The following is a 26,599-nucleotide window of genomic DNA, read 5'->3' on the forward strand; positions in this document are numbered from 1 at the left end:
ATATATATACATACATATATATACATATATACACACACACACACATATATATATGTATATATATATATATATATATATATATATATATATATATATATATATATATATGTATATATATATGTATATATATATATATATATATATATATATATATATATATATATATATATATATACATATATATATGTGTGTGTGTGTGTATATATGTATATATATGTATGTATATATATTTATATATGTACACTCTTTACTTCTTCCAAACCTTGATTTCTTTCTTCAGTTGAACACAAAGGAAGATAATATGAAGAAAGCTGAAAACCTTGACTTCCATACTATTTGTTTTTTTCTACAATGTTAGTCAAAGGTTACCGGCATTCTTCACAATATCTTCTTTAGTGATCAACACAAGAAAGAAACTTAAAATAGGTTTGCAACTAAGGCAGGGGTGTTCAAACTCGGTCCTAGAGGGCCGGTGTCCTGCATAATTTAGTTCCAACCCTAATTAAACACACCTGAATCAGCTAATCAAGCTCTTGTCTGCGTGTTGGAGGTAGTTGGAGCTAAACTATGCAAGACATGGTCCCTCCAGGACCGAGTTTGGACACCCCTGACTTAAGGTATTAACAGTGAGTAAATTTTCATTTTTGAGTGAACTACCCCTTTAAATAAGTATGCACTTGTCATGAAGCGAATGGTCTAGTTAGTGGTTGTCCTTCAGGAGAGTGTACGGGAAGCAATGCATTACCGTTCACGAGCTGTTCGCAGACTTGTCTGGCAATAGAGCGCATCATGCTCTGAGATGCGATGTCTCCCTAGGAAAAGGAATATGAGATGTTATTGTCTCCTCCACTCAAACTCTCACCAAACGATGAAAGCAGATATTAAAATCATCACTCACTCTCTCTCCTTTGTCTCCTTTAACCCCGGTAAGTCCCTGCAGGAATGAAAATCACACTGTGACCAATCCAAAAATAAACTGAAATCACTCTTCATTTATGCACAAAAGCACACTGGAGCGTTTCAGAGTAAACCTTTCATTACAGACGGTGGGGATCTTCTTACGAAATTTGTATTTATAAATAGTCATTATAAAAGTTTTACTCTTATATAGGCACTGTAAAGTTTTCCAATTATGAAGTCAATGGTTACCAGTTTTTAACATTTTTCAAAATATCTTCTTTCATCTCTTGAACACAAAAGAAGATATATATAAAAAGAATGAAAACCTGTAACCATTGACTTCTATAGTATTTGTCTTTCTTACTATTATAGTCAATGGTTATCGGTTTCCAACATTTTTCAAAATATCTTCTTTTGTCTCTTGAACACAAAAGTAGATTTTTCAAAAACTTTGAAAACCTTTAACCATTGACTTCTACAGTATTTGCCTTTCCTACTATGGAAGTCAATGGTTACCAGTTTCTAAGATTTTTCGAAATTTCTTCTTTCGTCTCTTGAACACAAAAGAAGATTTTTCAAAAAGTGTTGAAAACCTGTAACCATTGACTTCCATAGTATTTGTCTTTCTTACTATAGAAGTCAATGGTTACAGGTTGCCAACATTTTTCAAAATATATTTTTTCATCTCTTATACACAAAAGAAGATATTTAGAAAAATGTTGGAAACCTGTAACCATTGACTTCCATAGTATTTGTCTTTATTACTTTAGAAGTCAATGGTTACAGGCTGCCAACATTTTTCAAAATATCTTTTTTCATCTCTTAAACACAAAAGAAGATTATTAGAAAATGATTATTAGACAAATACTATGGAAGTCAATGGTTACAGGTTTTCATCCTTTTTTAGACATATCTTCTTTTGTGTTTAAGAGATGAAAGAAAATATTTAGAAAAATGTTAGAAACCGGTAACCATTGACTTCCATAGTATTTCCCTTTTAACTTTCTTCAAAATATCACCTGAAGGTGAGTAAATATTCATTTTTGAGTGAATTATGCCTTTAAAGAGATGTTTGTTTGTTTGTTTCCTCCCTTCATGTGCATTTCGACTAATTGAATGTATTAGTGTCAATGCTGTTTGTGTGTCTATGAAAAACAGAAAGGTTCATACCGGAACACCTGTATCTCCATTCTTTCCAGGCTTTCCAGCAGGTCCGGGCATTCCAGGGGCTCCTGGGGGTCCCTGAACAAAAGCAAAACAGCGCTGGTCTTCAGCAAAACAGATGTGTGCGATGCAGTCTCACATCTGAGCAAAAGAAAACAAACTTAACAACACTCCCTCCTCCTCCACCTCCTCATCAAGAACATACCATTGCTCCTTGAGGGCCCATGGGTCCCACCGGCCCCTCCTTCCCTGGGGGTCCCTGCGTTGAGGATATACATTGATTAAACTCGACTGATTACACAGATTAGACGTGCACGTTCTCACCCACAGAAATCAAGGTAATGAGTCTCAGAAAAAAGAAACATCTGTGTTGGGTTTCACCGCTTGATGAAAATGATTGTCTCAATGTTTCAAGGGTTATTGAGAGGCTGTTGAGTTTTTACACTTTTTTTTGTTTGATTGTTACAGACGGTGATATTTTTATTAAAGATACGTTTAGGAGTAACTCATAACTCACAATTACAACTCAATATTACACATAAAGCACATTTAAAAGTAGCAAGAACCAGAATTCCCAATAATAACAACAATATTAAAGGTGCAGTAGGTGATTGTCTTCAGAAACATTTGTTGTTGTGCTGGTTAAAAGTCTCTTCACAGTCTAATAGTACTGATTATAGTAAATGATCTAAATGTATTTATATGTATTTTTATATTTTGGGTAAGGCATAAAACTAAAAAATGTTCATCCAATTAAATAGAGACAGGCCGACATCTCTCATAATTCAGATAAGTAGGTCAGCAAATGCAGATTTGAACAACTGCGCAGCCGTTTGTACGCATCTCCGCCGACCGCCGTTTGTGCTTGCGTGTTCACGAGAGTGGGAGAGATCGTTAAACAACTGCTACATGGAGAACATGTGTCTGATTCCAGCGACGCTCCAGGGACAGACGAGTCTTCATTGAGGCCATCTTCCAGCATAAACCACGGCGAATGAAGTTCTGCACAAGACTTTTGGCCAGCGGAGAAATTAAAATGGTCGTGCCCAACTGAGTCTGGTTCTCTCAAGGTTTTTTTTCTTCACTCCCATCAGGTGAAGTTTTTTTTCCCTCTCCGCTGTCGCCACTGCCTCGCATGGTTCAGGATTGGTAGAGCTACGCATCGATGAATTGGCTCTTCAGTGTTTGAACTCTCAGTAATGATTAAATCACACTGAACTGAGCTAAACTGAACTGAACTGAACTTAAACACTAAAACCTGAACCACACTGTTCCAGTTACTGAACCACACTGTTCCAGTTACTGAACCACACTGTTCCAGTTACTATGACCATTTATGTGAAGCTGCTTTGACACAATCTACATTGTAAAAGCGCTATACAAATAAAGCTGAATTGAATTGAATTGCTAAATCAAAACTTTTTAAAAACCTGAACCAATGTTGGAGTTACCTTTGCACGCTGGAGAAAGGATGACACCATGTCTGAAGGATTTCTCTTAGACAGGTAATGTTCAGTTTAAAACTGTTTTAGCTTCACGCAAAGCTGATGTAACGTTAGATGTTGTTGTTACAAATGAGTTATATATTCACAGAAGTGTTGTTCAGCGACTAAAATCTTCCCATGAAAGATTGATAAGACTATTTTCAGTTTCATATGGGACCTTTTACAGCATCGTAATGTAGATTTTAATTAGTTTAACAACAAAACACAAGTAATAGCGCTATTCCGCCTAGTCTCTGCCTATATTGTTTACCATGCAACTCTAAATATTCGCTCTGATCTAGCATATCAGTTTGGCTTGCACGCCGCCGGACAAGCACTATAGTCGCTTTTAACACATGAGAGAGGGTTCATTTGTTGTGCTCGTGTTTCAGGAGGCGTGGCTCTAGACGGCAGGGGAGGGACTGTGATTCAGAGATTTATGCTAAGCTGTTGGCATTGTGGAAGATCACCTACTGCACCTTTAATGTCCAGCTTTGACGGCGATATTGTTTGTGCTCAATGCTCAGCATATATCAATACACCATCTTTGAAAAGAAATATTTTTATCCATTTCACAATGAATACAGACAATATATAGTACCATAATAAACAAAAGTGCCACTGTAAAAATTTAGGAAATATTTTTAAAAAATAAATAAAATTCTCAGGGGGCGAATAATTCTGACTTTAACTGTATAAATAAAGGTAGCTGAATTTAATATATTTATTATTATTAATTTATTATTTATTGTTTTTGTTGCCACATAAGCAACTTATTTCATGTCAAAATGGACATTTATATATAATATATTACATGATAAAAACAAATTCGTATTACAATAAAATTACTTAGACAAATATATAGGATATAAATAAATAAAATTCACACACAAAATAATCAAAGTTAAATATGATTTTTCAGTTATTTTTTGATAAATAATTTAAGAATCTTCCTGGTTGTACCTTTTTTAAAAATGTCCATCAAAGTACTAAAAATGTTGTCTAATGGTATTCAAACTCCACATTCCAACGAAATACGTTTGATGGTAAGAGCAGCCTGGCAGTAATTACATTTAGGTGCTGCTTCATTATTCAGTAAATACAAATGAGTCAACCTAGAATGTCCAATTAGACATTGAGTATATCATGCCTGGTCTCAAAATTATAATTTGCCAAGTGTGACTTGAATATATTACATATGGACTTTGTTTACATAAAGGTAAAGTCTGAATTATTAGTCCCCCTGAATTATTACCCCCCCCCCCCCTGTTTATTTTCTTCCTCAATTTCTGTTTAATGGAGAGAAAATTTGTTCAACACATTTCTAAACATAATAGTTTGTTCTGTAGACTATCGAAAAAAATAAAGCTTAAAGGGGCTAATAATTTTGACCTTAAAATAGCATTAAAAAATTAAAAACTGCTCTTATTCTAGCCAAAATAAAACAAATAAGACTTTCTCCAGCAGAAAAAATATTATCGGACATACTGTGGAAATTTCCTTGCTCTGTTAAACATAATTTGGGAAATATTTAAAAAAGAAAAAAAACTGTAAAGGGGAGCTCATAATTCTGACTTCAACTGTATGTCTAGCTTATACCAAAAACATTATCAATGTAGTTAGAGTCATAGCATAGTTCTTTTCTTTTTGGGGTGACATTCATTCATTCATTCGTTTTCTTTTCAGATTAGTCCCTTTATTAATCAGGGATCACCACAGCGGAATGAACCGCCAACTTATCCAGCATACGTTTTGCACAGCGAATGCCCTTCCAGCTGCAACCCAACACCAGGAAATGGGGTGATATATGACAACAAATCATTCAGTGCCATTTTCCAGAGATTCCCAGTAACGTGTTCACTCACCCGTATTCCAGCTGGTCCGACAGGCCCGATGGCACCAGTAGGTCCTGGTGGACCCTAAGAGAAAGAATGAAAGAAAAAAAAAAACATAAGCTTAAAGCAACAATCCACTTGCCAAAACCTCACACCGGTTTCACATTAGCACAGGTCGCTTACCTCCGACCAAACAAACGATATTCTACTTTACACAAGCGATTCCCCCTCAACACACAACACATCCCTGCGTTTCGTTCTAGCTGGCTTTTCTTTCTCATTGTCAATGCTGCGCCTCCTTTGATGTCTTGGCATTAGATTTACAGGGCACTTAATATATTCCAGATCCGTTTTACTGGCCGTTATAAACCCCGGCTGCATTCTCTGCAAGTCATTAAATGCATGTTGTTATAGCAGCTCCTTCACCTGCCCGCCTCTTCATTAAGACGGATCCAGTATCACACAGTTCATCCTGGAGGACTTACAAAATCACCACGGGGCGCAGTCACAACAACCCCTGCCTTCGTTCACTTTTAATTGGTTAATTAAGTCAAATAAACGTCTCGTCTGCTTTTAAACAGGATCCGCTGAATGCTGCCAATGTTTTTTTGTTCTCAGGAACTAGTTGTTGCCTCACATTAGCGTTCACGTCTGTGTTTGCACTGTGAATGATCTGATTTGTCTTATGATGATAATCGCCCTGAAAATCTTCCAAACGTTTTATAGATGAAGCGTTCTTCTGTTTTAATAATGGAGTCTTTCATGTTTGACAAATGAGAAAAATCAATATACATGAAGTCCATGAGGCGAGGCAGTGGCGCAGTAGGTAGTGCTGTCGCCTTACAGCAAGAAGGTCGCTGGTTCGAACCTCGGCTCAGTTGGTGTTTCTGTGTGGAGTTTGCATGTTCTCCCTGCCTTCGCGTAGGTTTACTCCGGGTGCTCTGGTTCTACCCACAGTCCAAAGACTTGCGGTACAGGTGAATTGGGTAGGCTAAATTGTTCATAGTGTATGAGTGTGTGTGTGGTATCCCAGAGATGGGTTGCGGCTGGAAGGGCATCCGCTGCATAAAAACTTGCTGGATAAGTTGGCGGTTCATTCCGCTGTGGTGACCCCGGATTAATAAAGGGACTAAGCCGACAAGAAAATGAATGACTGAATGAATGAAGTCCATGAGCCTTCTGACATCATACAGAATGAAAACTGACTATAAACAGACTATAAGTCATTCACTCATTCATTCAATTTCCTTTCGGCTTAGTCTCTTTATTAATCTGGGGTCGCCACAGTGGAATGAACAACCAACTTATCAACCAACTTGGAATGCTCTTCCAGCTGCAACCCAGTACTAGGGAACAGACTATAAGTATTAATAGAAATTAGAGTTATTTATTTGTTAGTTATCATCTCGTTTTGCAGCTTTCAAGTCTCATTGAACAGTGATTTATTCATTAATTCAATCATTTTCCTTCGGCTTATTCTCTTATTAATCAGGGGTCGCCACAGCGAAATGAACGGCCAACTATTCTGGCATATTTTTTAAGTAGCCGATGCCCTTCCAGTCGCAACCCAGTACTGGGGAACACCCATACAAACACACACACATGCTCATCCACGACATGAATGAACCGCCAACTTATCCAGCATATGTTTTACACAGCGGATGCAACACCCATACACTCTCACATTAACACACACACTCATACACTATGGTCAATTTAGTTGATTCCATTGACCAATGTCCAGTGTATGGACTGTGGGGGAAATCGGAGCACCCGGAGGACATGCAAATTCTTAGGGACCAGCAACCTTCTTGCTGTAAGGAAACAGTGCTACCCTCTAAGCTACCATGCCGCCCAACAGTGATTTATTTATTACTAAATTAATTAGATGTTTAATCTGAGTATATAAATATATATATATATATACAAGAGTTCTGTCTGGTTCTCGAATCTGATTGGCTGATAGCCGTGATATATTAAAGTAATATCAGCACCCGTACAGCCTCTTTACCCTTTGTGTATTACTCCACCCACATACAGCCAGCAAAAAGCAGACACTACAGATCTAAAGTTTAAAAGATGCACGCTCAGCTGTTTAACTGTGAGCTTATGATTTGAATCCAACGTGGAAGAAAGTAGTTCCTCATACAAGAGGGTTTTTGAGACTTTCCGTGTTGTTTTTATATACACAATTATGTCGTCAAACTGTTGTATAAATGCAATATCACACTCGTAGCAGTGCGATGCGGCTGTATATCGGCACTGGTGGGAGCACTAAGGCACTCCGCCTGCGGCCTCGTGTCATCACACGCCCTCCACCAGTGCCGATATACAGCCATATCACACTGCTATAAGTGTAATATTGCTCATATATATATATATATATATATATATATATATATATATATATATATATATATATATATATATATATATATATATAGATATATATATATATATATATATATATATATATAGATAGATAGATAGATAGATAGATAGATAGATAGATAGATAGATAGATAGATAGATAGATAGATAGATAGATAGATAGATAGATAGATAGATAGATAGATAGATAGATAGATAGATAGATAGATAGATAGATAGATAGATAGATAGATAGATAGATATAGGGGTATAAATAATTTTGGGCTTGACTCTATAAAAAATAATAAACCCCCTTATGAATATTTTATTATATTTCAACTATTTCCCAAGTAACTTTTAACTTAAGTAATGCAAGAAAAACGTAATTTATTTCCAGTTATATTTCTTCTTCTTTAGAAACTTTTTGTTTTTTTTAAGGTTAATCCTTAGAGGTGCAGTAGTTGATTGTCTTTAGAAACTTGTTTTGTTTTGTTGTGCATCACGTTCCAATAGTAATGACTAAAGTAAGTTATCTAAATGTATTTATATGTATTTTAAAATTCTGGGTAAAGCATAAAAGTAAAAAATGTTCATCCAATTAAATATTGTCAGGCCGATAATTACCATAACTCCGATAAGTAGCTGAAACTGTCTGTCAGCAAATGCAGATTCGGACTTCTGCGCATCTCTGTTCACGCAGCTCCGCCATTCGCGCGTTCACGAGACAATCACAGAAGCGGTGAAATCAAATGCTGAATTGAAACTTTCAAAAAACCCTGAATCAGTATTGGAGTTACTTTTGCACGCTGGAGGAAGGACGACACCATGCCTAAAGTATTACTGTTAGACAGGTAATGTTCTGTTTTAACACTATTTTAGTCAGGCTAAGCTTATGTTAGATTGTGTTCTGTTATAAATGACTAATGCACAGACGTGTTGTTCAGCCACTGAAATCTCCCGGCGAAAGATTGATTGACTTACATAGTTTGTGTTTATCTTAGTAATGAAGTCAGTGGTTTCAGGTTTCCAAATAGCTTCTTCTGTGTTCAACAGAAAAAGGAAACTCGTGAAGGTATGGAACCACTTGAGGGAGAGTAAACTGTGAGTACTTGTTTATTTGTGGGTGAACAACTGTATTAAGTGTGATGTCTCATTTGGATCTAATTGATTAAGAGATCTCTGAGCATTCTTCTAAACATCTCCTTTTAGGCAGCATGAAAGAAATAAAATCATATAAGTAATAAAATGTATAGTGCAACCCAAACCAATTTAAACCACCTTTTCAATCTCTTACATAGGATAATACCTTTTCCTTTGGCTTAGTCCCTTATTTATCACTGCAAAATGAACTGCCAGCTTATCCAGAATGTATTTTACACAGCTGCAACCCAGTTCTGGGAAACACCCGTACTCTCTCGCATTCACACACACATACACCACAGTTGATTCAGTTTATTTAACCACTTAAACTCTGCTGCTATTTGGGGATTTCCGCCTGGATTTTGCCTACCCAAATTTAAAAGCTTCCCAAATCCACATGCAGAGGTGTAAATGCAAAAATTTGGTATCATTTTAAAGAAAACCCTTTGAATTTTCATAAAACACCATTTAAAGTGTTTAAAATAACTGTATATGTCGTCTGTGTTATAATAAACACCTAAAAAAAAGAGGCGCTTTTTGTATATATTTTTTTTTATATACTCAAATTTGAAAGGTTACCTTTTAGGTTCTGTGTGGTCTAGCATGCTGTAATTAATTTTGGTGGTTCCTGCACATTTCTGTCATCATAGGAAAAAAGAAAAATGTCTCCACCATAATCTATGCAGAAGTTATTGCATTCCAACTGATGAGAGGTGCTGTACAAGCCACAGGGAGCGATCATTGTTTTCATATTTCACTATTCTTTTGTTTGATCAAACATAATTCACTGTGTTTTCACCACATCAGACATATGAAAGGAATACTTATGCACATCACCTCAAAAACAGAGGAGAATGGCCCTGAAGGGCACAGCATAAGGTAAGAGATGACAGCTGTCTGTGCTATCTGGGGCTGCTTATTGATCATGAATGTATTGTTTACATTTCTACGGCATGGAAACACCACAACTCATTCAACAACTGTTTGATATGTGAATATAATTCAGTAAAAAGAATGCAGAACAGTATGAGCACCGGCAAGAGCTTTCATTTGAGCTATAACTTGTACATGTGTCATATAAAAAATATGAAAATGAATCAATGTAAAATACCCAGCTCGGGTATCCAAAATACTGTGTATTTCAGTGTAAATAACTTTTATACAGTAGGATAAAAACCAAAGTGATGCATATGTGCATAAAATATAGATTCTACGCTTTCAAACGACACCACTTACGGGGGTCTGGTGCAAAGCTAGCCCTTTAAATCTGAAAGCGAAAGTCGATGATGGTACCGGGTCCGCAGAGTTCTCACTTTTATTAGATCAAATCAACTAATCACTTTTGAAACAATAGCTTAACTCAGTTTTTTATTTAAATTAAATTCAACTAAGGGCTTTTTAAATTGTACGTGCTACCTCTACAAGCCAAAACTCAATGACTTAATTCCCTTTCCAGAGAAGCTCCAGCTCCAAACAGTCCAACAAAAACGATTTTATTGGAGAACCACTAAGTGGCACTGATTAGGAACTGGGTTAAATTACAGCCACAGCCTACATTTTATCTGGTGGCGTGATCTACAACTGTTGTTCTCCCAGCATTCCCCCCTCCTGAGTTATGATCTAACGTTTGCCACATGGAGCGGGTCCAGAGAGGTAGCAGAGAGAGGAATAATCCTCCTGTTTCCCTCTAACACTCGGCGGCTCTCCAGAGAAACACTTACTTTCTGTCCAGGTAAGCCAGCATCGCCTGGATCCCCCTTCGGACCTTGACGACCCTGTGCGAAAAAAGGAAAAGGGGCTGTCAAATAAGCATCCAAACTTTTTGATAAGGAGCTTCAATGAGAACAAAACAAAATTGAAACTATATATCAAGTCAGAGAACAAGGCATGAGTGATCTGAGAGATTTTCTTACTCTAAAAACAAAGCAAAAAAGTTGAAAAAATAAGTATATGTATAGAGGATGCCAAGGTATTGGTATATAATTGAGACACAGTTAAAGTCAAAATTCTTCGCCCTCCTGTGATTTTTTTCGAATATTAAGAATATTTCCTAAACGATGTTTAACAGAGCAAGGAAATTTGCACAGTATTTCCAATAATATTTTTGCTTCTGGAGAAGGTCTTATTTGTTTTATTTCGGCTAGAATAAAAGCAATTTTAATTTAAAAAAAAAAACATTTTAAGGTGAATATTACTAGCCCCCTAAAGCAATATTCGTTTTTTAAATTTAAATTGTCTACGGAATAAACTATCGTTATACGATGACTTGTCTAATCACCCTTACTTGCATAATTAAAATAGTTAAGCCTTTAAAAGTCACTGTAACGTTCGCTCGCAGAACGTATTTTGGATAAGTGTGTGCGTTCGTTTGTATGTGGGTGTGTCGTTTCATGCATTTGTTACAGGTACGAATGGCATTGGAGGATCCGCATTTCGTGCTGATGACGTTGGCCGCTGACGCTGGGTTTGCGCCACCAATCGCTGGTTGGCGTAGCGTTTAAAAGCCGAGCCCAAACTGCAATGGCGATCTCTCTCTCTCTGTCTCTTTCCTTCTCGCCACTTCTCGCTCTTATTCTTTCTGTGGGTCTCTGTGAGGACAGTCTCTCTTGCGAGGGCTAGTCTGAGAGAATGTGTTTTGCTTGTTTAATGCTCTTGTCTAAAGTTTGCGATTTAACAATGCTTGTGAAATTGTCCAGTTAACTGACATGTTTGAGTGATGCCTTGGAGAGGTGTAGGAGTGAGTAAGTCGCGCGATATACATATACAACACTCAGATTGATATTTTGTATTAGTTCATTAGGTTCAGGAGAATGTGCTGTTTTCTGTATGTTTTGTTTTTAGTTAGAGCAGTTTAGTTAAGACGTTTGGTACGTTGAAGATGTTTCCTTTCATGCTTTTCTTTTCATATTTAGTTTAGTTTGGCGAAAACAGTTACTGAGTTTTGTTATATTTATTTCTTTGATTTAAGCACATTCAACTACTTCCTCTCCCCCCAGGTAATTCATTATTTAATCATTGTAAATATTTTTCTTTCACTGTATAATATATTTTCACTGGTTTTCATTGGATATATGGGCAATAAATAATTGCAGTGATTATTTGGTTCAGTTTATTTCTTTCTCTATCCGCTTGTCACACACATTAAACTAATGTATGTTATGTCATCTACTCCTAGTTTAATATTAACATCTAAAAGGACGTAACAGTCACCTTAAAGGGCCATGACACCCCCCAATTTTGGTTAAAGTCTACTTCAGAATTTTTTCAAAAGATGCATGATTAATGGGCGTGGAGCTCCGCGAGCATCGGGCAGGAGTGGGCGTGGCCAGCAGGGGAGAACGTGAGCGAACAACTGTTGTTGTCAGTTGGCTCACAAAATGAGACAAACCGTGAGGAGACGCATGAGTTTATAGTTTACAAAGTTAAAATGCAAAGAAATGAACAGTGATTTAATGCCCTGCTACATTTGTTATTCGTAATTTCATATACACATAGCCACAATTTATATCATTATAAACATAAGTGTGTTCATGTAAACACTATAAATGAGGACTTCTCCCTCAATCCCCGTATCCAGCAGACTCAGTGCAGCAGGTCTCCTGACCTGTCTATTTTAACCATTAGCCCTGCTGGTAATCTGGAGGATTTAGGCAAACACAGCAGCACAGTGATGTGTCTGAATGTGAACGAACTCCTGATAAAACACAGTGTCCGCCATTCTCTAATTCTCGTGCTGCTCTCCCGACAAAAATGCTTGCTGCACACACACAGCTTTGCTGTATGATCGGTCCTGACAAAATCGCGGGGAAAAACATGCAACAAACCCCGTGGATCGTGGAAACAAACGCATATGAGCCTTCATGAACGGCTAAATACTGTGCCGTGGGTCCGTCCGTGTCTCACTGCTCGGGCTTGACACTGGCAGGTCTGGCAGGTCTCATGAATAATTAAGCAGCCGGCTCTTCTTATAGGATAAGAAAACTCCGCTATGAATAATAATGAGAAACCGATGCGTCATCTTTGCACTTGCAGTTCTGCGCTACGTCGCCGATTTTGATCCCGCCCCCAAAATCATTTTAAACCCGGAAGCTGAAATTAGCTGACAAAAGCTCAAAATTATCCAGTTTTCCCCACAATTAAAGCTGACAGGTGCTAACATTGTCTTAACTGATGCTCAACACACACAAATCTGTTAATAAAAAAAAAAAGTTCTCCAGGGTGTCCTGAACCTTTAAGCTTAATACTGGTATCTTGAAAAATACCTAGTAAAAAATTGTGTGTCCAAACTTTCCGCAAAAAATAAAAATAAAATAAAGGGGGCTAATAATTCTGACGTCAACTGTATGTTCTGGACGATAAGGTTTCTTAATATGGTTTGAGTCATAGATAGAATGCCAAGATAAAAAAAAAGGATGCTCATATAAAAATGCTAGGAAAAAAAAAAAAAAAAAAAATATATATATATATATATATATATATATATATATATATATATATATATATATATATATATATATATATATATATATATAGCTGCAAGCAGCAAAACCGGGTTCAAACATTTTAAGGTTGTAAGCTTATTTACAGTCCCAATAGAAAACCATCACACCCCTTTGAAATAATGACTATATTTGTCATACAGCCTGAAATCAAATCACATTACAAATAACTTTTTCAGCTTTTAAATGTGTCTTTTTTTTTTTTTTTTTTTGCAGCCAAACAAAACAAAACAAGTGGAAATGCTAATTTCTAGAGTGTTGTGGATGCTTGCCAGGGTGTTGCTGTATATAATTGCAGCAGTTTGTGTTCTGGATGATTAGGTTTATTAATATGGCTTGAGTCATAGATTAAATGTCGAGAAAAAAAGTTGATGCTCATATTAAAAATGCTAGAAAAAAGTATACAGTTGCAAGCAGCAAAACCGGGTCCAAATTATTTAGGGTTTAACGCTTTATTACAGTCCTCATAGAAAACCATCACACCCCTTTGAAATAATGACTATATTTGTCATACAGCCTAAAATCAAATCACATTCCAAATAACTTTTTCAGCTTTTAAATGTGTTTCTTGTAGCCAAACAAAACAAGTGGAAATGCAAATTTCTAGAGTGTTGTGGATGCTTGTCAGGGTGTTGCTGTAAAATATTGCAGCAGGATATGTTCGCTGCAAGCAGCAAATACCGGGGTTCAAATGTTTTAGGGTTGTAGACTTATTTACTCTGATATGTACCTATAACAAACCTTCAACAAAATTTCATAAGCAAAGCAGATCTTTTGCATGCCACTAAATCTTACACCCTAAGAAATGCTGCGTTATTTATTATGGACTAAACTAAACATTTGGTTAAATTTGGTCATAATAATTTAATTAAAAAAATTAGGATTAGTCCCTAATATACTCAGAATTAAGTTGACATAACCCAGCATCTTTTAGAGTGTACTCATAACTTGTAAACAACAAAAATTCAAGCATTAGCAAATAATGTGTGCGTGTCTTTAACACAGAATTCCAAATCATGTAAATTTACGATTAAAATATCAACACTAGGGCTGCATGATATTGAAAAAACCTGTCGATGTAATGGGAACACATCAATACAGGAATAAACACTGAAATCTGCACCAGATGACTGGAGATCAAACTTAGAAATCAACAATCCTTCTTGAGTGATTGGGATGAATTTGTTTGAGTGCATCTGCATGAGAAATAAAACTAAAATCACACTAATATTTTGTACTGTGACTATTGTTAAGTGAATAATATAACACAGACTCTTTGGAAAAACACAGCCTGATTTTCTTTTTTTTTTGTTTTTTTGTTTTTGGTGAAACCCCGAAAACATACTTCAACATATGTTTGACTGCAGTTTGAATTTTATGACACTAATGATATTAACAGGGACATATTATTGATGAATGAATGATTATTTTGCATAGTTCTTTGTGCACAACACCTAATAAATACTACAAAATATTTAAATATTGAACACAAAACACTTTTAAAAAAAGAGACCACCAATCTAAAAAGGTTTTGTTGCTAAAAGTTTTTTTTTTTTTTTTAAATGTTTCCATCACCTATTTATCTTCATTTGGACAACTTTTCTTCTGTGGTCAGTTTGCTCAGAAGCTTGCCTTATTTGGTGTTGTATTGCAGAGTGTTTAAGTCTGGTAAAGCAGGCTTCCACAAAAAGTAAAAAAGCAATGTAAAATTGGGGTAAAACTATGTAGCCGTGCAGAACTTTTCTCTTGCGTTTGTTTTTAAAAAGACTTTTAGTTGGATTTAGTGAAGGTTTAGCTCAGTGATTTGCTATCTGATCTGTATGAAAAGCCCTGTCTTCTCATTAACATGCAGGATGTGTATCTGACATGTATAACGTACCCTAACACAAGCGCCCTCTAGTGGATTTATTACCTGAAATGCGCAATGTAATGTACCACAGAGCAATGTATCCTACGTTTCGCAACAATGTAGGCTAAAGCCCTGCTTACACTGTGAGATTTCAGCCACGATTTTGTTATCCGAGACATTTTGGAAATCCTAAAAGATTCCTGAAATCCTATGCTTTTAGGCAAATCTTTGATCATTGGTTTGGTTCATGGCCCTTTAAAGCATGCAAATCAAATAATTCTAGGCTGAAATAACATAGATAAATAACTATATGTATAAATAACATAGATAAATAACTATATATATATATATATATATATATATATATATATATATATATATATATATATATATATATATATATATATATATATATATATATATAGTTAAAGTCAGAATTATTCGCCCCCTTCAAATTTTTTTCTTCTTTTTTAAACATTTCCCAAATGATGTTTATCAGTGCAAGGAGATGTTCACAGTATGTCTGATAATATTTTTTCTTCAAGAGAGAGTCTTATTTGTTTTATTTCGGCTAGAATGAAAGCAGTTTTAATTTTTTTAAACACCATTTTAGGGACAAAATTATTAGCCTGTTTAAGCTATATTTTTTCTTGAAATTCATAACAAACCTTCGTTATACAATGACTTGCCTAGTTAACCTAATTAACCCAGTTAAGCCTTTAAATTTCACTTTAAGCTGTATAGAAGTGTCTTGAAAAATATCTAGTCTAATATTATTTACTGTCATCATGACAGATCAAATAAATCAGTTATTAGAAATGCGTTATTAAAACTAGTATGTTTAGAAATGTGTAGAAAAAAAATCAGCTCCCCGTTAAACAGAAATTGGGGGAAAAAATAAACTTCAACTTCAACTGTATATACTTTATTATATATATTATTTGATTAAATCCAACCTTTTGTGTAATATTACAATAACAGATGGTTTCGCCATATCATGCAGCGCTAAACTACTTGCCACCCATTAAGCCAGAAGATTTAAGTTTTCCCTCAAACAGAGCAACTTACACTCAGACATTTAACACTTAGTCTTTTTGGTTTGCCTCAAATTCTTAACCCAAGTATGAGCAATAATAACAGTGATTGCTTGCAAACAGCACTAAAACACAGCAGCTGAAACCGAGAGGGGAGTAAATCCAGGGAGATTTGTGAGCTAGCAGCAGGATCAGGCGGTTTTAAGTGCTCTGATGAGTGTAAAGCCCCCAGACACGGAGGAATGCTGAATCTGGAGCTCGCTGCCATAATTATGCCTCCGCCACATCTATAATAAATAGCCTGAATAATCCCTGTTTGGTGTGCGGAGGGATTTACGGCCGACTACTGACATCCGACTGTGCGAGGAGACAATGGATTCTTGAAAAATGAGAAGGACTTACAGCTTCACCAGGGATAGAGCGTCCACTTGGGCCCTGTGGTCCTGGAGGGCCCATCGGACCCGGCATTCCCATCTCTCCACGTGTGCCGACCGGACCCTGCAGGAACAAGCAGGATCAGTGTACTTGTACATGCACTTGATGAATAAAATGTAATGCAAAATACTTACAACTTGACCGGGCTCTCCTCTCTCTCCTCGTGGTCCTTTGCTTCCAGGTGCACCCTGGGAAAAAAGAAATTACAGAGGTCAATCGATATATCCAGAATATAATGTGAACATGTTTACTATGAATTCAAATGTGTGATTGATATATAAAAAGCATTACTGAAGAGCCACAAAATGACTACGTTTAACAAAGAAAATGGATTCTAGAGTAAATATGTTAACAATTAATTAAAATTTAATTTACAGTGGCAATCGAGGTACCTGCAAACCATAAATTGGGTGATTTACTTTAAATAAAAGTAATTAATTACTAATTAAATCATCAAAATGTTATTAAAACTACTTTTCTAACTATAATATCTTATAGTTAAACGTATTACTGAATTAAAATCCCTATAAATCTCAACACAATATAAAGTAAGCTCTTTAACTCGTATATTATTGTGCCAAATCTGGCCTTTAAGTTTTATTTAAAATTGTAACACTTTTCAAAATTATTTTTTTAGTTAGCAAAAAATATACTCAGAAAAAAAAGTTAAATATTATGTATAAATCACTAAACTTTTTAAAGCATTGACAAAGCATTTCATATATTATTATTGACCAATTTCTTTGAAAATGAGTTGAAAATATAATTATTTTGCTAAACATATTTGTATAACAAAAACACGATTAATCTGCTTCCCTGAACTGATTTAAACATTCATTCATTTTCTTGTCGGCTTAGTCCCTTTATTAATCCGGGGTCGCCACATTGGAATGTACCACCATCTTATCCAGCTAGTTTTTACACAGCGGATGCCCTTCCAGCCGCAACCCATCTCTGGCAAACATCCACACACACACTCAAACACTACGGACAATTTAGCCTACCCAATTCACCTGTACCACATGTTTTTGGACTGTGGGAGAAACCAGAGCACCCGGAGGAAACCCACACGAAGGCTGGGAGAACAAGCAAACTCCACACAGAAACGCCAACTGAGCCGAGGTTCGAACCAGCGACCCATCAACCTTCTTGCTGTGAGGCGACAGCACTACCTATTGCGCCACTGCCTCGCCGACCGATTTAAACAGAACAGCAGAATTGATCTATAGTATTTAAGGGAAGTACATTATAAGTCACTGTAATTAAATTACCACACAAAATAAATTAAACTCGTCAATTTATTGGCCCAAATCTGGCCTTTAAGTTTTATTTAAAAAAATGTAATACTTTCATAATTAACACATTTTTTTCAGTTAACAAACAACATAACCTGAAATGTATATATGTATACATGTATTAAGGGTGTAACGATACGCGTATTCATATTAATGTTCGCATTACAAACGAAACGATTCGATTTAGACTAACATCTAAAAAGATAAAAGAGAATAAGTACAAAATATAATGTTTTTAGTGCAGCAACCCTCAACATGGCATCCCAAATGACATGGTAGACAACATGCTGCCTTCCCCGCTGTCATGTTAAACAGTAGAACATTGCTGTTTTGAACTCAGAATATCCCTTTATTAAAGCACGATGCACTTATTAGCAATCTTGCTGCCTTCTGTGTGAGCCTGCTCGTGCTGGCTCCGCCCCCGTTGCCCCAGCAACCGTGGACCCCAACACAAAACAGCCAATCTCAATGACCTGTTCACATATCACAACACCCGCCCACCTCAATACACTACTCCAGTCAGGCACGCGCTAATTAGCTCGCTAATTCGTGTGTCTCCCACCCGGTCCTTAAATACGTCACACACCCCTCTCCACCGCATCCCTCCCAGCTCTTCAGGTACGTTGGGCACAACTCACAACCCCCCCCAGCCCCAGCCCCCCCCCCAAACAGGTACATCACACGCACACGCCCTGCCGCTCTTCGGATAAATCTCGTGCAATCACCGCTCTTCAGATACATTGCGCACACACGCCTCCACCGCTCTTGAGATACATCCCGCGCACACGCCCGCACCTCTCTTCAGATACGTCGCGCACCATCATCGCCACCAAGAGAGTGGTGGAAAAAAGCTGCCATCTGCTATGACAGTAAGCAATTTTAGCGATAATATTTGAGCATATCAATTCATTCACAGTAACATCATGGAATCAATAACTGAAACTGGAACAGCATTCAGAAAGGCAATTCCTACAGATTCAAACAGGGCAAAACAAATCACCAAGGCGATCAGTACATTTAAAGCTGTGCATATATATTTGCTAAATATATTTGTATAACAAAAACACAATTACTCTGCTTCTCTAGGTTGATTCATACAGAATATCAGGATTAAACTACTAAATTATACAGTAATTAATTGTTATTAAATTACCTGAAAATCAACAAAAATAATTTAATCACAAAAGCTGATAGTAGTAACTCATTACACACAATAAGGATTCAATAATATTATGAACTCTATGGGCTCTTTTCACATTTCTAGGTTTCTCAGTAGCGGAAAGCGTCATGGCTGGATAAACTTGCAGTAAATTGGAGAGTACAACAAATCATTCTTTTTGCAATCCTATTTGCTGAAATAATAAAAGAAAAACTCTACGATGGTGTTATCAAGACGCTCAGAAAAAGAGAAAAATTGTGTGAGACTGACGATGGCACCCAGAGAAGAGAACAACACCAAAGCCCTAAAGACACTGCATTGGAAACACCTTGAATATCTATTATTATTATTATTATTATTATTATTATTATTATTATTATTTATTTATTTTATCTTATTTTTTTGTAATTTTATGCAAAGATCATATAATACATAGGTAAACCCATATATATGTTCATAAGTTTTTTAAAAATCTCAATATACATAGCAGTCTTGTGAAAGGGTCCATAAGAAAGATTCCTCCTTTATTTGACTTACCACTGGCCCCTGTGGGCCCGGGGGTCCAGAACTGTCTGACGTGCATGTACATGCGTTGGGAAGAGCTGGACACTTGGATTCATCTCTCTGAATAACATCAAGAAAAACAACAACAACAAAACATGAGAACAAATGGCAACCATAAATTAACTGTGAACTTATAATCCCGAAGAAAAAAAAAAAAATTCTTTACAGCAGGTACAGTTAATCGAAAGGAAGTCAATTACATAACCAGACTGATATCTTTAGCTGCAAATAAACCAAAAATGTAGAGGTTCTATATCATTATATTTTCCTTCAGCTTAGTCTCTTTATTTATCTGGGGTCGCCATAGCGGAATGAACCGCCAACTATTCCAAAATTAGTTTTACAGAGCAGATGCCCTTCCAGCCACAACCCAGCACTGGTAAACACCCATTTACACCCGCATTCACACACATACACTACAGCCAATTTAGCGCATTCAATTCACTTATCCGCTTGTTAAGTGTGACGTCACGCGAAGCGGCTTCCGGGTCCAAGCGCTCTATTTAACTGAATGGGGAGACTCGTGAAATGGTAATAACAAACGTTTACAACGTGATTTAATACATTCGAAAATCTCGATCGCAATATATATGTCCATGCCTAATATCCAATGGCCAGAAAGTGATTCGTTTTTTTATAAATTGTTAAAATTTTGGTATTTGTGATGCAGCAAGCCCAGAGATTGTAGTGTACACTATGACTTCATTTAAAATTAACTTTAATGTGTGATATGAATAAAAAGTGATCATAAACAAATGTTTTCTCAACTCAAATGAGTGGACCCGGAAACAGTATTACATACGTCACCTACACGTCACCCCTTAACAAGCGGATAGCGCATGCGTTTGAACTGTGGGGGACACCCGAGCACCTTGAGGAAACCCATGCCAAAAAGGATCGAACGGTTTCACACAGAAATGCCTACTGACCCAAGCGGGGCTCAAACCAGTGAGCTTCTTGTGTTGAGGCAACAGTGCTAACCACTCAGCCACCGTGCTACCTTGTAGGATTGACTTTATAAGATGAAATAAAGTTGGGCAGTCGGTTTTGACTTAAAGAAAACCTATAATAAATAACTAATTTGATTTTACACTATTACTCACATTGAAATGCTCCATTTAAATCAGTGATTCACTTTTGTAGAGACATTAGCCACACTGAACTCTACAATTCATTCCCTTTGTGCAATATGTAGAGATGTTTTGCTTTGGACAATAACTATTTAAATCATTTTTATAAATGTAGTTATTTATGCGATTTCTGTTTTTTAACAGTTAATGTTATTTAATCGATTTCTGCCACAGAGAGTGATCCAGTGCTTGCATTACTTTCGGAAACAAAAATGATTGAAAGTAAGTTACAGTAAATAGTCTCTCTGTAATAATATTCAAATTACATGAGAAAAAACTAAACTTTTTTGGGAAATACCAATACCAAATACCATATTTGTCGAAACAACAAGCTCAATATTAGCATAGCGATTTGATTGGTTATTGTGGGATGAAACGGTGGAATATTTGAAGAGTTTAGATGCGAAAACCTCTAAATGCCGTCTGAAATTTTCTTTAAAAATGAGCAATTTTTCAGGCTCCCGTGTGTATGTCCAGTAGCATCACTTTTACGGCAAAGAATAAGTCGTTTTGCTGGTCTTTAAAGTGAAATATTTCAACATAAACAATGCAGGCTGAGAACATTTTTAATATTCGATGAAAATTTAGAGGTTTTTGCATCTAAACTCTTTATTTGTTAAGCATTCATTAATTTACTTTCAGCTTAGTCCCTTATATATCTAGGGTCGCCACAGTGAAATGAATCGCCAGCTATTCCAGCATATGTTTTCAGCTGCGGATGCCCTTTATATATTTAAATTTTTGAGCATATAGTGACCTTGTATGTTAACAAATGTTTTATTACCACAAAGCTTTACAGATTTGAGAGCACATATACTTTAAAGAAAAGATCATTAAAGCTTTCTTATTATGCTTATAGCTTATGAATGACAATTAAAGACTCAGTTTTGACTCTGGCACATCACTGGTACATCTTTCAAATAATTGCATAGAAATTATGTTAAATTAAACCAGATCTTTGGTTCAATTGAAGGATTTAAACTTTAATATTCTGCTAAATGTATCCAGATGTCATTGTACAGTAGCTTTGAACGAGATAACTCTGTAAACTTGATTGCCCCTGTAAAACGTACATACACTACCTGACAAAAGTCAATAAATAGTAACTTGAATTCTAGTTGATCATTTAGAAAGGTGGCAGAAGGTGGATTTTTCAGATGAACTGTATCCCAATAATCACAAATACTGCAGAAGACCTACTGGAACTTGCATGGACCCAACATTCTGACAGAAATCAGTAAAGTTTGGTGAAGGAAAAATCATGGTTTGGGTTTATATTCAGTCTGGGGGCGTGCAAGAGATCTGCAGAGTGAATGGCAACATCAACAGCTTGAGGTGTCAAGACATTTGTGCTGCCCATTACATTAAAAACCATAAGAGAGGGCAAATTCTATAGCAGGATAGCACTCCTTCTCATACTTCAGCCTCCACATTAAAGCTCCTGAAAAAATGGTTAGTGTGCTCCGGGATTGGCCAGCCCAGTCACCAGACATGAACATTATTGAGCATATCTGTGGTAAGATGAAGGAAGAGGCATTGAAGTTGAACCTAAAGAATCTTGATGAACTCTGGGAGTCCTGCAAGAACACTTTCTTCGCCATTCCAGATGACTTTATTAATCAGTGTCTTTATTAATCAATTGCAGAGAGGAATGGATGCAGCTCTCCAAGCTCATGATGGAGTCAGACACAATATTCATTCTGTTTCCACTGACTTTATATTCTATACTGGACATTATTTCTGTTCAGTGACATGACTTTTGTCTAAGCAAAGTCAGACCGTACTGTCCTAATTAAATCATATAAAATTAAGACGTGATCATATTTTATTCTGTAATCTAGAGGCTTTTGCATTTCATATAAGCCACTTCTCATACCAACTGATCAACTAGAAGTCAAGTTATTATTTGTTGTTCCTTAAACTTGAAAAGGCGACAAGACTTTTGTCAGGCTGTGTATAAATCACTAGGTTAAAAGTCTGCTGAAAGCAAATAACACAGCAGAGATGCGTTGGTGAAGATTTGGGAACACTGCATTTTCTCCATATGAATGTTGAATCAAACTGATGCCCTCCGCTGGCTTTGGTGTGTGAAGAGACCACACAGCAAAACAGTCCTGATTAAATCCTCTTGTGTTTTGACTGTCAGAAATACCATAGGCACATTCAAAGCATTTTATAATTTGCTGATGGAGGACTAAAAGAATAATAAAGAGTTCAGACTCAGCTGGTTCCACGGTTTGCATTGAGACAGCTCAAGTTCAACTCGTTCTCACTCCAAAACCAAAAACCACAAATGAGTGACAGTGAAATACGTCCTTTAAACCCCGTCAGCTGTTGACAAACCAAAATGTCATGGAGGGGCTCACACAATGACAGATCAAAGGAAGGAAAAGCTCTAATTATAGTGAGAAGATCATGTCATGTTTCAATCTGGTCAACAGGGACGCATCAGAAACATACGGAATATTAAGAGCTCTAATGAGTTGATGTAAGGGATATGCGCGTGATAATCAAATTACTCGTCATTTGTTTTTCATTTTGATAGCCTCTGGAGCAGTCTGGAGTTACAAGCTTTGCTCAAAGCCACAGTGATCAAAGGCATGCGGGACGTAAACAGTGTGGTTCAGGGGTCACCCGTACCTGAAATTTAACCCAGCATTGATGTTATTTCACCTTTGTCTAACCCTGCTTTAGTGTTTTTTTGTTTTTTGTTTTTTTTAATTGGAACAAAAAGCCAGAACTAACAACTGTTAAAACATTCACTTTTGATTCTTTGTGAAATTCATTAGCCATTTCCGATTACAAAACATTTATAAATGTACTAGTTACCTTTAAAATAACTTAATGCAGAATGTAGTTTATAGGTCGTAACTTGTAAGCAATGTGTAAGTAATGTGCAGTCACATAATGACCTTCAAAGTTGTTTTAAAATGCCTTAAAATGTAGGTTTACTTCTTCTAAACAAAGTTTTTAAATACTAGTTTAAAAATTAATGTAGGGATGCACCAATATTGAGTTTGTCCTGATTCTGAAAACTGATACTGAAAACCAACAACTATTTATATATATTATATTATATATTATATTATATTATAATTATAATTATGTTTGAACTGTGCTGTATAAATAAACTTGCTTTTCCTTGACCTCTGAACTTTAATCGATTATTATTCTTTTCTTTGGCCAACTTGCTTTTATATAAATAAAATCTACTGCCTGACAAAAGCGATATGCAAAAAATAAAGTCACTAAACATTGTCCAAAATCAACATATGAGTAAATTTATTTTAAAAAGTGGCAGGCATCAAGGAGACCAACCAGCAAAAATAATATGTCATTTATTGGCTTAAAGATATCAACCTAATTTTGTTGTCAGACCAATTCCAATAACATTACAAATTATCGGTCGATATCGATATGGATAACAATATATCATCCTTATATCTACTTAATAATGGATAAAAGCTCTTCAATATTTTAAAATGATGAGCACGTTATCACCGCTTCAACAAAATCATGTTTTTGTAGTTTACATAGAAACATTAACGGTGCTGTTTTAAAACACATTAGAAAGCTTTAAAATGCCTTAAATGCAAGTTTACTTCTTCTAAACATGATGTTGAAATACTAGTTTCAATAATTAATTTTTGGATGCACCGATATATAGTTTTCCGAATAATCATAACAGATATGTATTTAGGTTTGTAAGGCAATATCTATAGCAGTAAAATAGTAAAAAAAAAAAACATTTTTAAAAGTGGCAGGCATTAAGGATGTAAAGTGGATCAACCAGCGAAAATATTACATAATTTATTGGCTTAAAGATGTCGACCTAAATGTGTTATCATCAGACCGAAACCGATAACATTTAAAATTATTGGCCGATACCGATTTGACTAACGATATATCGTGCATCCCTATAACTACTGTTACCATTTTGGATTTTTTTCTTGATACCAATAATTGATAAGTATTTAGATTTGGAGGCCAATAGCCGATATATCTGCCAATAAATATAAATATTACTTATTCATTTTTTTCTGCATGATTGCAAAAAAAAAGCAAACATCCAGTCAACAACTGAAGAACTTCAGAAAGATTTGAACAAATTTTTAACCTGTTTTTAATCATTTTATTTTTTGTAATATTTTTTGTATTTCATGGCCCTTTTATTCTTGTTAACGTGAAGCACTTTGAATTAGCATTGTGTAGGAAATGTGCTATATAAATAAACTTGTCTCTGAACTGTATTAGGATATGATCAGACGGATACCGATAAAAATGACAATTATCGGCCGATATCAATATGGCTAACGATCGTGCATCCCCACACTGTAAAAAATGCTGGGTTCCAATACTTGATTTAACTTGGGACAAAATTAAGGAATTAAGTTAACCCAATAGTTTTTACAAATTTAAGTGGATTAAACATAAAACAACTAGGCTAAAAAAACTCAAGAATTATGTTGTTTCAGCTTATTTAATATAAGTAATTTGAACAAACATGCAAACTAACTGCCAAAGGGCATAAAAGGTTTGTCATTTCTAGCTGAGCATGGTGCTGTTAAAACACCCCCCAGAGCTTATACATACAGTTGAAGTCAGAATTATTAGCCCCGTTTATTTTTTTTTTCCTGGTTTCTGTTTAACGGAGAGAAGATTTTTTTTTCAGCATATTTCTAATCATAATAGTTTTAATAACTCATTTCTAATAACTGACTCATTTAATCTTTGCCATGATGACAGTAAATAATATTAGACTAGATATTTTTCAAGACACTTCTATACGGCTTAAAGTGGCATTTAAAGGCTTAACTAGGTTAATTAGGTTAAGGTTAGGGTAATTAGGCAAGTTGTATAACAGTGGTTTGTTCTGTAGACTTTTGGAAAAAATATATAGCTTAAAGAGGCTAATAATATTATCCTTAAAATGGTTTTCAAAAAAAATTAAAAACTGCTTTTATTCTAGCCGAAATAAAACAAATAAGACTTTCTCCAGAAGAAAAAATATTATCAGACATACTGTGAAAATTTCCTTGCATTGTTAAACATAATTTGGGAAATAATTAAAAAAGGAAAAACATTCTAATGGGGGCTAATAATTCTGTCTTCAACTGAATGTGCAATGCAAATACATTCAGCGCTACGCAAGTTGTAACTCAACAGTCCTTTAGGTCAAAACTAGGCTAAGTTGTAACTTACACACAGCTGGTGTATGATCCCTAGAGGCTTTCTTAAAGTCTTCTCTTACCATTGAAGGAAGGTCACAACATCTGTCCCTGCTGGTCCAGCCGAGACTGCACACAATGTCAAACATCTGGAGCTGAAACTGGCCAACCAGAAAGAAAACGGATGTTACACGTGTCTTTGATAAAAGCCTGCATTTTCTAATATGGGCCTCAGATTATCTATTAAAAGGATCCAGACTTGAAAAAGCGAGAGTGTTCAAATGCATAAATGTTTTTTTTTTTTTGTACACAAAAAGTGCAAACTCACTGTTGCTGATTCTCCTTTGGAGCCGATAGATTTGGACATTTTTCCAAGCACTTGAAATCCATCCGTCGATGTGTTTCCTGCTGGTTTAATCTCCTTCTCGGCTACCTCGTGGCAGTCCACGTTCAACTTGACGCTCTTGGAGGACACCAGGATGTGGAGCTGGAATTAAAAAAAGATTGTAAATGTTCAAGTGGACTCGGGGGTCATTTTAAAGCAAGTGGATGTGTTCATCTTAAGCAATGCAA

The 26,599-nt window shown here is 35.9% G+C and overlaps 2 protein-coding genes across 15 annotated transcripts in view; one reads left to right on the forward strand and one right to left on the reverse strand.

Annotated features, from left to right (window-relative positions):
* col12a1b (collagen, type XII, alpha 1b) overlaps positions 1–26,599 on the reverse strand; it is a 230,408-nt gene that overhangs the window by 20,973 nt on the left and 182,836 nt on the right. For all 14 annotated transcript variants that reach the window (XM_073933734.1, XM_073933737.1, XM_073933733.1 and 11 more), the window contains 11 exons: positions 26,355–26,513; positions 26,110–26,187; positions 19,702–19,788; positions 16,845–16,898; positions 16,678–16,773; positions 10,615–10,668; positions 5,414–5,467; positions 2,270–2,323; positions 2,071–2,142; positions 899–934; positions 746–812 (listed from right to left, as the gene is read on the reverse strand). In XM_073933734.1, the coding sequence (XP_073789835.1) occupies positions 746–812; positions 899–934; positions 2,071–2,142; positions 2,270–2,323; positions 5,414–5,467; positions 10,615–10,668; positions 16,678–16,773; positions 16,845–16,898; positions 19,702–19,788; positions 26,110–26,187; positions 26,355–26,513 (811 nt within the window). The remainder of the gene's footprint in view (positions 1–745; positions 813–898; positions 935–2,070; positions 2,143–2,269; positions 2,324–5,413; positions 5,468–10,614; positions 10,669–16,677; positions 16,774–16,844; positions 16,899–19,701; positions 19,789–26,109; positions 26,188–26,354; positions 26,514–26,599) is intronic.
* Positions 1–26,599, forward strand: part of LOC141379466 (uncharacterized) — a 275,167-nt gene that overhangs the window by 4,958 nt on the left and 243,610 nt on the right. The window lies entirely within an intron of this gene.

The sequence above is a fragment of the Danio rerio genome, chromosome 20, assembly GCF_049306965.1.
Source record: "Danio rerio strain Tuebingen ecotype United States chromosome 20, GRCz12tu, whole genome shotgun sequence".
Taxonomy (NCBI): domain Eukaryota; kingdom Metazoa; phylum Chordata; class Actinopteri; order Cypriniformes; family Danionidae; genus Danio; species Danio rerio.